The following is a 12,074-nucleotide window of genomic DNA, read 5'->3' on the forward strand; positions in this document are numbered from 1 at the left end:
GGAGGCACTGTTGGCCATTAGGCAATGCAGCATCTGGGCCAGGTCTTGGTTTACCTGCTCTGTCTCGCTGTTGGACTCCAGGTGGAGGCCAAAAGCGAGGGTCATCGTGACCCCCATTAACTTAAGCGTTGCGCAAGTACAACTAGGTGACAGCAAAAGGAATGCTTTAGTGGTGAACTGAGGCATCAGCCTGTGCCAGCTTTCAGTTTATTTTCTCTTTGTCCTCAATGGGTTTTTTTGTCCCCTTTTTCTTTTCTCAAATACAAACTTCTGTCTAATGTACCCTCTACAAAGGCGTGACAGTGAACTGTTGCTGGTGTGGGCTTTTAAGCTGAGCCCTGCAGGTGTGCCTGGTCAGTGCGGATTAGCACTGGGGATTCTGGGACTTGGAGTTCTTTGAACCAGATCCACCAGCTCTTCTACTGTGCCGTCCCCTGCTGGATCCTGGTGGCACAGGCTGACCCCTTACAATAATTGCTTAAAATGGGTAACATTTTAAAATAAGTTTATCTTAAAATAAATAATCATTTATGTTAGGAAGCTTCAGTCAACAGAGACATGATGAAAACTCAAATTTCACATGCAGAATGAACTTTTAGTATCTTAAAAGTTGCTGTTTATCTTTCAGAGATATCAGTATTGCTTAATAAAAATGTCAAAATAATGTCATTTTAAAAGGAATAATGTGGTTGCCGACATCTACACCACTAGGGGGCAGTACAGAAGCTGCATGACAACATCTATGAAATTTTTAGGCAACAAGGCATCAGGCTATGTTTTGGGACACCTCGTTTCTATTATAGACTACAGCGCCCTCTAAAATGATTAGAACTAACTCACTTAATTGCATGTTTAAATAATCTGAGTGAGGTTTTAGTCTGTAATTCTGTCATTTTTAAATGAGTAAAGTCACCTTTATGAGTTTGAGAGCTCCATTGTTTTGGTCATCCAGTTCCACGTAGAACATGTCATTAAAGTTCTGCAGAGTAAATCTGGGTTTTTTGTTCTGCTTCTTGTCCCGGTCCACCACAGGTAACGTGCCGACTGTGAAGTGTGGCTCCTCGTTTTCTTTCACGCTAAAGCTGTAGATTCCTGAAAGGAAACAAGTTGTGGATCTTTTTGGATCATTTGAGTAACGAAATTTAAAGAAAATGTAAATTTCATGTTTTTGGTGCATTCAGACATCTTAGGAAAACTGTCGCGTTACCAAATCGCTGTGATCAGTTGTTTGTGTTTGAGTGACGGTCAGTAACTGGTTCAGGGACGTGTCGCACACTGCAGTACAGATGTGTATTGTTGGTTGCTAAGCGATAGAGCCCACCTGTTCTACAGGTAGTCATTTACATACATTATGATACAGTGTTGCAGAAATTAACGTATCATTAATGTATTTACCATTAACATAATTGTAAATGATCCGACCTGTGATATGAGAACCTGTGTAACTTTTTTTTTCTTGGCCGAGTGAAAAAAACAAAAATGTTGTAGTCAAACACAATCTAGCTCATCAATTACTTCGTTAGGAAAATGTGAACATCTTAATTTTGTAATTTAATTTTCAATATATTTAGATTTAGTAAGTTTCAGGTGAGATTCTGCAAGGAGCCAAATATCCGAATACACCATTATAAGAGCTCACATACCTTTTTTGAAGGTTGCCATGTTGTCATTGATATCGTTTATATTAATGGTCACTATGGTGGTTGTACTGAGTCCTCCAGGTGAGCCAGGTAAGTCTGAGGCCTGGACAATCAGTTTATACTGACTTTGAGTCTCACGGTCCAGTTTATTATCCTGAACAGTGATTTCACCTAAAACAAGAACAATGTGGATCCTGCTGAGGAAACATGTACGCACATTTTATGTATATATATATATATATATATATATATATATATATATATATATATATGGCAGGTTGCACTGATAAAGGTTGCATTGACTTTCATTCATCAAGGTTTTGTTCTGACAGCAGCACTGATGCTTCAATGGCCACAAAATGTTTGTTTTATCAGCTGTTCTTCTGTAAAGTCTCTGTTCTAGTGTGGTTCTCTTCCTCACATTAACTGAGATCTTCCTCGTCTCCTCTTCTGTCTTCAGTGTGAGAAACGAGGAACAGTCACTCTTCACTCCAAACTCTGGGTGAGTTTTCAGATTTACAGATCTGCTGCAGCTCATTGTAAAGTTTTTCAGAGGAATCCGGGCAGAGTTACAGTTTCTAGACTACGAATGATCAACTGGGTGAACCAGTCTGCTACAGCGCCACCCTGAGGCAGAGCAGTGCTGCAGCTCTACTTAGTAAGAACACCAAAGACAGAAGCTGATTGTGGGTGAAGCAGATGAACAATGAATTTGTATTTGAGTCTGTTTTTCCCAAACAGACATAACTTCATAATAAGTTTATTTTCAGGGCCCCCCAGAATTTTGATTTTGAAATATCCAAGAGGTTAATAATGGGGTCTCTGACACCCCAGGACTGTATTTTGCACCTTGTATGTAAACACACTTTACACAGAAATATATTAACATAAAATATATTGACTACATACAGAAAGAGAGAAAATCAGTGCATGTTATGTTAATATATTTCTGGACAGTTTTACTTGGGTTAAATCATTTTTATGCTGTGGAATATTCTTATTCTGTCGGCAAAGTTACCTGCCAATTCAGTAAGAACATTTCAGTAGATAAAATGACAAACAATCAAAACTTTGCAAAAATAGGTTGAATAATCTTGGCTTGAAAAAATGTAGGTTCAAAAAATCTTTCTGAAAATCATTCTGAAAAATCCCATGGTTAGAAATATTAAGTTATATTGATTTAGGTATCACTTTCTGCTGTATATTTATGTCAGGGCCATTTCTATTGGTGTGAAAATATAAAAAAATGTAATTTTGTATTTGTACCTGTGTTTCTGTCAATGCTGAAATATTGTGATCCATTCAACAACTTATATGCGACGTTTCCGTTGGGAGTTGTTGGATCATCTGCATCAGTGGCTCTAACAGTCAGCACTGCAGCTCCTGTAAAAATATCACATTTGCATTGTTATTCCTGTAAATGCAGTATGTAAAAATGTAATCGATAGACTGAATAACTGAGGGGGCATCAGATGAAGACCCTCCTGATGATGCTGCTGCTGCACAGACTCAACCTATTTAATCAGAGCCATTGCTTCACCTATTTTTCCCCTTTTCTGTTCTGGCAGCAGTTAAGATCTTTAATAACAATAGGACGATCCAAAATCAGACAAAAGGGTGAGGCAGAAATCAAGGTCAAAACAGATAAACAGGTCATACACAGGAAAAGACAAAAGGCAAGGAGAGGAGAGACCGCTCAGTGTGCTCATAATGAGACGATACTTCACAACAACCTGAACTGAAGCCCGGGCTTATATACTAAACAAACACGGGTAGGTGTGTGTGTGTAGCCAGTAGCCTGGTGAAGCTGAGCTTCACCATCTGATAGGATGATCTGATGAGTCCTGAGTCACGTGAGGCAGCAAGGGGTTCTGGGAGTTGTGGTCTGAGGCGGCAGCTTTGGCTGTAGTTCCAGCCGTGCCAGAGGGAGGCGTAACACTTTGTACATTTTAGTGCACGATTTCTATTTTTTTTTAAGAGTTTTATTTCTGAGTTTGTTAATACAAAATGACAAATGTTAGAAAGACACATTCATTAAATATATACATATATATATACACACACATATATACATGTGTATGTGTATATATATATATATATATATATATATATATATATATATATCACGTACATATAACATAAATGACAAATAATAATTAAATAAATAAATACGTGAAGTCATACAGTCAACAAGGGCTTAACACAATACAATTTTCCAAATTACTAAAGTAAATTATGGGATTTAGGAGGGAACCACAACACAACAATGCTCTACCAGAGTTTGTTTCTGACTCACAACTTTACTACGCCGTAAAATTAGCAGCGCTTAAAGCCTCCACATAACTAAGGGAAGGTTGCCATGTCGATGTGAACTTATCAGCTGACCCCTTAACCATGTATCTAAACTTCTCCAGCTTAATAAAATACAATATATCTCTAATCCATTGTGCAAATGTTGGGGGTGGCTGTCTTTCCATCCAACCAGAATTTGTCGTCTAGCCACCAGTGTGGCAAAAAATAAGACATAATTTATTGCTATTTAAAATAAGATTTTGTGACACCACACCAAACAAAGCCAGGGAGGCTGAAGGTTCAAAGGATTCATCAATAATATTGATTTCTATTTTTTGCAGAGATTAATATATAGGAAAAACTAAATCATAAAATAGAATTCCTGCATGTTAAATTCAGTAAATAGATAAACAAGTAATTGTGCTTTAACATGCAGACATGTGTTCTCTGTTAGAGGCTTCAGTGAAGAAGAAGAAGAAGAAGAAGAAGATGCGGGAAACGCTGCACTTTAGGCAAATGCTCTTTATTCCAGAACACAGCAGCAGGGGAGAACCGCCGCTCAGCGTTGTTTAAGCCAGGACACCAATCGCCATACCATGTACTTCATGGTTGGCACACAAACCCCACTGTCTCACTCTCAGCCCAGCCCAGAAACACAGATGTACACATTAAATCGAGCTCCACAATGTATTTACAGATACAAGTCTCCTGTACTGTAGCCACAGAGTCTCTGTGCGTGGCTGCTCTGCTATGGCTGCGTGACCCAGTAGGGGCGCTACATAGGAACATGAAGCCGTTAGCAGACTGAAAACACCTTCAGTGAGATTTAGTGAGATGGTCCTGTACCTTGGTGTGAGCGCTCCCTGATGGATCCAGTGTAGGTCTCAGAGAAGACTGGCACGTGGTCGTTAACGTCTTGTACATCTATAGTGAATTCTATGTCATCCTCCAGGGGCTGTTTGGTGATGGTGTCAATGATGTGAGCTTTCAGTTTGTAGGAGCTTTTCTTCTCTCGATCCAGAGTGGCCATAACCAAGATCGCTCCAGCCTTATTCACAGTAAAGAGGTCATTCACTCCATCCACTCCTTCTCCAGAGATTTTAAACTGAGTATTGGCGCCTGTATGGGTGTTTAGATAGCTGGAAAAGATAAAAGTTTAAGCAACATATGAATTAGAATATTAAGAAATATTTTGTTTAAGCCAGTCAGTTACACAGCCTATAGACACTGCTGTGAGAATATTATAAGTTTATTTGACCTATTTTTCAGAGTTGTTTGCTCATTTTAAGAAATTTTATATAGCTAAATTTTCTTATTGCACTGGCAGATAATTTTGCTTGTTTCTTTAACCTCTTATTTTCCAGAGTATATTTTGGTTTGTCCATCTGAATTGTCATGACCAAATCATAAGGCAAATTATTCAGTAACTGCATGAAATAAATTATTTTATTTATTTATTTTTTGTAAAAGCTCCCCTTAAATTAACAAAAAATGTGTTTTATGATCATACACATATTGCTATATGCTTACAATTTACTGCTGAACGCCAAAAATCTTAGACACTCTTTGTATTATTTTATAAAAATAATTTTTACAGAGCAGATCACTGAAGAGACGCCATCTGTTTATAGTTTATAGCCCAGATTTGTGGAAAAATGGGTCGACTTTCAATAGAAAAAAAATTGTGAGTTCAGCTTCTTTTATTATAAGGGTTTAAAATTACATCACCCATCAATTTGACTGGAAAGAAGACAGTTACAGCTCTCATACGACCCCCACCTTTAGAATGTAGCTCATGAAATATGAACGTTATGAAGAATATGACGAAGTGCGTTTTGGAACCGCCGGTGGTTCCAAGGAGCTTATGAGGCTACATAAGTGAAATGATCTTAAAATTTCCTGAAACAGCACAATTTTCTACCAATATAATACAATCTGTTTATTTAATAAAATCAAAAACTTAGATTGACATCTTTTTGCAAATAGTCCTCATCTGTGACAGTTGCCATAGTTTTAACTCATCTTTCATGTTAATAATATAACAACTCCTATGTTGATACACGGAGTCTCATGAGTGAATGGTTATTCTACAGTTACCAATGAACTTAAACTGAAATTAGTTAATAATTAATAGGAAAGGTGCAGTGCCTTTCTCCTGCGGTCATGAGAATCCTTAGTTCTATGGACATTTTTGTGCTCCCCCCATCTAGCACACCTGATTCAACTCAACTGCTAATTTACAAGGTGTGTCAGATTAAGGAAGCTACAACACTATGCAGAGTCCATTCTCTATTCATTATAAAGAAAGCAATGATAACTGATTATTCATGATGAATTTATAATGTTTGTTCCCCCTAAAATAAAGTGATGAACCAGTCACACTTTATCACTGACTAAAATAATACTGATTAAAAGCTAAAAAATTGCACGGGTTAATCCTTACCTAGAATGACAGTCATTCTTTTTTCACCGAACAGTGAAAAAGCTGAAGATCGAGTTCTCAGCTTTACTGAAAAGCTCAGAACAGAGTACAAAAGAAAACAATATAGCGTTCAGCTATGCGCAGTTAGCACAACCTCTTGCTGTCCTGGCTCAGTCTGTTTACTACTAGGCCCTGCGACACACTGCCACCACACACACACAGCCCTTTAGAATAAAAGTCCCTGTAAAAGGCAGAATAACAAATTAACCAAACAGCCTAAAATCAACACGTACACCTTTCTAATTTTTAACCAGACAGAATAGACGTGCCTGACATCACATATTAATAGAATCACACAATGTTCATGAGAAACACAAACCTAACTGGAACATTACTACTCTTAAAATCAAAAAGGTTTACTGTAAATAAATAACGTTAAGCACCAAACCAAATGTTTCATATAGCTACTTCACATCAAATTCAGTAATAACAGCATCTGCAGATCTGTTCTGTTTCACCACAGATAACAGCTGCATGTTTTATGTTAGTCTAAAAAGATGTGAGGTATGAAAATACTGTTGTGACCAAGAGCTGTCCCTTCTGCCCGAGTCTAGACATATATGAATATCTCTAATATGTTCTATGTTGTTGCCCTCATGACTATCTGTAGTCTAACTTCTTTAAAAAGAATTAAAGGAATAAAAGAATATCAACAAAAAGTAAAAAAGGATAAAACAGAATAAAAAAGGAATAAGAAGAATAAAAAGACTTCAGCCGCTGAGTTCTTGTTGAGCTTTAAGTGGCAAGATGGTTCCCGAACAACTACAATGCAAATATCATCTCGCGGTGTCCTTTTTTATGGCCCTTTAGGGTGATGAAGTAATTACCCCACCCCTTTTTACACAACATACCAGCTTAGTCCCCACTGTATCCAAACCCTGCACCCTTTTTGGTATAAATTGCATGAATAAGATGTTGAAGAAAGCCTTTATTACCTTCATATTCATCATTAGTAAATGCATTAGTAATTTAATTGTATGGTTGTTAATATGACAGGTCATGTACCCTTAATGTAAAGCGTTACCCTTACATCAACATCATAATGAAAAACGGTTCTATTAACTACATTTTAGATGATTTCTCTGGTCAAGACAGAATTATTCGCTGTGTAATTTTGTTCCTTTAGAAGCTCTTACCTGTCCAATTTGCTGTGGAAGAATTTGGGGTGGTACTTCCTCAAAAGCAAGCAATATGTTAAACCTCCATTCTCGCTTTTGTCTGTGAAGAACCGGACTGTGCTGGACAACATCTTCAGCCGCACTGAGGATGAACTGCAGGCCCAGGAAACCTGCCCAAAGTAAAGTCCAGGCCATCTGCCTCCAGACAGGGTGGATCATCCTCTGGAGAAGAAAACCACAGAGCAATTACTGATCACTCTAAACCAGACAGTGAGGGAGGCTGACCAGGCCAGTGACCCTGTAGACTTTAAGAAGAGAAAAAAGTTTTTTTCCACAACCTTCTGTTGGTGATGATCTCTCTGAAGGTCTGAGAAGTTCTAATGCATGCTTTTATCTTTTATGACATCAGTTTTGTCATTAAAGGCTTTGGCTACAAAACCTTTCTGAAAGCTCTCGGTTTCCTTTGCTGTAGTTGCTCCTACTGAGTTTAACCAGAGAAAGAAAAACCTAAAAAAGATCTCCTTGTTAGCTGTGTAGGTTCTTCTGGAGAATCACAAGAAAGCAGAAGTTTCTCCTGCTGCTCAGATGTCTCTCCGGCTCAGTAACTTCACGTTTCTCAGTAAAGCCTCTCATTGAACTCAGATTTGAAGATCGCGCTGAGTGATGGGGGGAGAAGGAGGGGCCATCCTACCCACCCAGAGAGAGCGAGGCCAATTGTGCTCTCTCGGACTCCCGGCTACGGACGGCTGTAGCATCACCAGGGATCAAACTCGCGATCTCCTGATGATAGGGCCAACGCTTAGACGGTTGCGCCACTCGGGAGCCCTTATTATTATCGTTTAATAATGGGTTTTCAGTAGATTTAGTGCTAAGATAGATCAGTGTATCATCCGCACAGCAGTGAAAGTTCAGCTTAAAGCTACAATCTATGTGACCAAGAGGAAGCATGTACACAATAAACAAAAGAGGTCCAAGGACTGAGCCTTAAGGAACTCCCTAAGTAATAGCAGATGTTTGGGAAGTATGTCCACTGAGAGTAACAAAGTGCTTTCTATCGGTCAGATATGATGTAAACCAATCCAGGGTGGTGCCCATAATGCCCAGATCATGCAGCCTTGATAGGAGGATTAAATGACCCACTGCGCTCAAATCAAGTAGCAGCAAGATGCTAAGAGCACCAGCATTTGCAAACATGAGGAGGTCATTGGTGACCTTTATTAAGGCAGTTTCTGTGCTATGGGAGGGATGGAATCCAGACTGATAGGTAGGACTGGAGTTGGCTGGCCACGGTTTGTTCAAGCACTTTGGACAGGAAAGGGATGTAAGAGATGGGCTGATAATTACTGAGATCTAATGGATCAAGACCAGGCTTTTAAATTGCAGGCATGATAGCAGCAGTCTTGTAAAGAGAGGGTACCTGTCCATGAGATTTGTGAGATGTGGGACCAGTGCAGAAAGACAAGTTTAGTTAGGTTGTTGGACGGGAGTCAAGAGAACAGGCTGTAGTTTTAGAAGTAATTATGATATCAGCAATGGAGGACAGAGAGTGGACAGTCAGAGAGGAAAGGGAAGAGGTACTATTAGTAGAGGCTAGCAGTGAACTGTTGAGTCTAGCAAGGGGGTTTAAACAATTTGGTGATGGTTGAGAAAAAATTATGGGAGTTTATATTAGCATCATTAGTGAGACCAGACACTTAGGCTGATTTAGCTGCATCCAAGGCATCTCTGTAAGCTGAAAGGTGTTGTTTGTAAGCTTCTGCATGAACAGAGAGCTTAGTTTTCCTGAAAAGCCTTTCCAGTTGGCCACCAATTTGCTTTATGGTTCGAAGTTCACTGGTATACCAGAGCACGGAAGTGAAGAAGTTAACAGTTTTAGTTTTTCAAGTTTTCTAGTGAAATGAGTGCAGTAAGCATTGTAGCATGATCATCAAGAGATGAGGGAGCAGAAACAGCAGAGAGCAGAATCATCAGAGAGCAGAATCAGGGAGCAGATTTTGACCAATTATTGAGTTTATTTTCTCTTAAAAGTAAAAAGTTTAGCTTTCAATGATGAAAACGAACAAAGTGAAACAGACAAAGACCATTAAAAACAAACAATTAATGAACGGTCAGTGGTTTTGGTCAGTGGTTTTGGTCACTGATTGTACTTTTTCTCACAGCGTTTGCTGCTTCAGTCTCAGTAAAAGAGAAGAATTAAGTGATTAATGAAGGTAAAGACTCTCCTACCTGACGAAGCTCCTCCAGCTGAGCTGGTTTCTGTTTTAATCCAGAGAGAAAAATATCAGTCAGTTTAAACTCCAGCTGCTCTACCAGCTCAGCACAGCTCAGCTCAGCATGAACCTGCACGAGCTCTGAGTCCAGTTCAGTGCAGCGGGCAGCAAAATGAGCCACTCCTCTGGACACTTCCTGTTATTATATGACTCACTGTTATCTACAAACATGGACTAAAGTACGTTAGCGAAAAAGAACAGCAGTAACGATCTTGGTAGAAAAGTATTGTAGGTATGGATGGATGGATGGACAGACAGACGGTTGGACATATGTACAGATAGATGGACTGAGGTATGATAAACAGACACATGTGTCAGAGACTCTCAGTGCTGGGCTCGGCTGATCAGGCTGGAGTGAGTCAGTTTAGTGGGATCAGTTTAAAACTGGTCTGTGGAGAAGCCTCAACTGCAGCTAGTGCCAAATGATCCGGCCTATCAGGATTCAGAACTACAGCATCATAACTCCTGACCCCTGATCAGTTTGAGGTGTTTGAACAGAGAGTGTGAGGTGAGGAAGGCAGCTACTGAGGTATATAAAAAGAGGGAGCATAAAAAACTGATATTAAACAAATTAAATCAGAAAACAAAATGTAATTTGAGTTCAAACTTTTGCATATGGCTGTATAAATATGCCAGGAATGAACAGTATTTGAAAATAGTAAAATAATTCTACATTCTGCACATTCAGTTCCACAAAGTTTTGTTTAGCCAACTTAAATTCAAATGCTGTGCAATCTTGGTGTCCAAAGAGCTTCATTCATTATTGGAACATTTATTATTGGAACAAGTCCAGGTTAAAATATTTCTTTTTTGTGTCTATAAATGAGCACTAAGATTTAATCTCACTGTTACTCTCAGTGTATATATACACAACCCCATTTCCAAAAAAGTTAGGACACACACAAAATGTAAATAAAAACAAAATGCAATGATGTGCAAATCATTTAAAGCATATATTTCATTGAAAATAATACAAAGACAACATATCAAATGTTGAAATTGAGAAATTTTATTGTTTATTAAAAAACATTTGCCCATTTTGAATTTGATGCCAACAACACATTCCAAAAAAGTTGGGACGGGGGGGACAGATGTCTGGTAAAGTTGTGTAATGCTAAAAAAACACCTGGTGGTTGATTTGCAACAGGTCAGTAACATGATTGGGTCTAAAAGAGCATCTCAGAGAGGCGGAGTCTTTCAGAAGTAAAGATGAGGAGGGGTTCGTCACTCTGTGAAAGAATGCATGATCAAATGCAGCAACAATTCAAGAATAATATTTCTCAACGTAAAATAGCAAAGAACTTTTGCTTTGCATCATCTATGGTACATAATAACATTAAAATATTCAGAGAATCTGGAGAAATCTCTGTATGTAAGGGACAAGGCCAAAAACCAGTATTTGCTGGCCGTGATCTTTGGGCCCTCAGGCGGCACTGCATTAAAAACAGACATGATTCTGTAGTGGAAATCACTGCATGGGCTCAGAAACACTTCTGAAAAACCTTGTCTGTTAAAACAGTTTGTCGCTGCATCCACAAATGCAAATTAAAACTCTAAAACACAAAGAAGAAATCATATATAAACAGGACCCAGAAACGCTGCCACCTTCTCTGGGCCCGAGCTCATTTAAAATGGACTGAGGGGAAGTGGAAAAGTGTGCTGTGGTCCGAAAAAATCAACATTTGGGACACTCTTTGTTTGTACAAAAAGACCACTCATATATATATATATATATATAATTATTTTGCTGTTTGTGTTCTGGTCTATCTTGAATGAACAATGGCTAGTCACAGCAAAATGTTCTTTATAAATAAAATAAAAGCATAGGTGTTTTCTGGCCCACAGATTTGTTGAGATTTTTTAATATGGCCCTTGAAGTGGTTGAGTTTGACACCCCTGATTTTTTGCATTTAAATCTTAAGTTTCCTTTATATAGATTCTGCGTGTGGTTGCTTCTATATAATTAGCGTGTGTGTGTTGAGTGTGTGTGTGTGTGTGTGTGTTGAGTGTGTGACTCTGTGAATGTGAGCAGCGCAGTGCGAGCGCCGGAAGCTCTGTAAACTCAGCCAACAATCTGTCCAGTCATCTAATCATGTTGATGTGAAAGTGATAGATAAAGATCTCCGTGCTGAAGAAAAGAAGCTCACTTAAACAGAGCAGACTCAGTTTACACTCACAAACAGCTCTGTAAAATATACACTTTAATCAGTGTGATCAGAAGAACTGTATGCCATTTAAAGTCACACTGGTGACTAATCCTAGTGAAATTATC

General features: G+C 38.7%; 1 protein-coding gene and 1 pseudogene across 1 annotated transcript in view; both read right to left on the reverse strand.

Annotated features, from left to right (window-relative positions):
- LOC118817645 (cadherin-11-like) overlaps positions 1 to 9,926 on the reverse strand; it is a 94,541-nt gene extending 84,615 nt beyond the window's left edge. Inside the window, exons 1-6 of the mRNA XM_036584483.1 lie at positions 9,759 to 9,926; positions 7,551 to 7,754; positions 4,779 to 5,071; positions 2,907 to 3,023; positions 1,644 to 1,811; positions 914 to 1,092 (exon numbers count right to left, since the gene is read on the reverse strand). Coding sequence (XP_036440376.1) covers positions 914 to 1,092; positions 1,644 to 1,811; positions 2,907 to 3,023; positions 4,779 to 5,071; positions 7,551 to 7,663 — 870 coding nt within the window. The 5' untranslated portion in view covers positions 7,664 to 7,754; positions 9,759 to 9,926. The remainder of the gene's footprint in view (positions 1 to 913; positions 1,093 to 1,643; positions 1,812 to 2,906; positions 3,024 to 4,778; positions 5,072 to 7,550; positions 7,755 to 9,758) is intronic.
- Positions 7,666 to 12,074, reverse strand: part of LOC118817332 — a 71,452-nt pseudogene continuing 67,043 nt past the window's right edge.

The sequence above is a fragment of the Colossoma macropomum genome, unplaced genomic scaffold (assembly GCF_904425465.1).
Source record: "Colossoma macropomum unplaced genomic scaffold, Colossoma_macropomum, whole genome shotgun sequence".
In the NCBI taxonomy this organism is placed as follows: domain Eukaryota; kingdom Metazoa; phylum Chordata; class Actinopteri; order Characiformes; family Serrasalmidae; genus Colossoma; species Colossoma macropomum.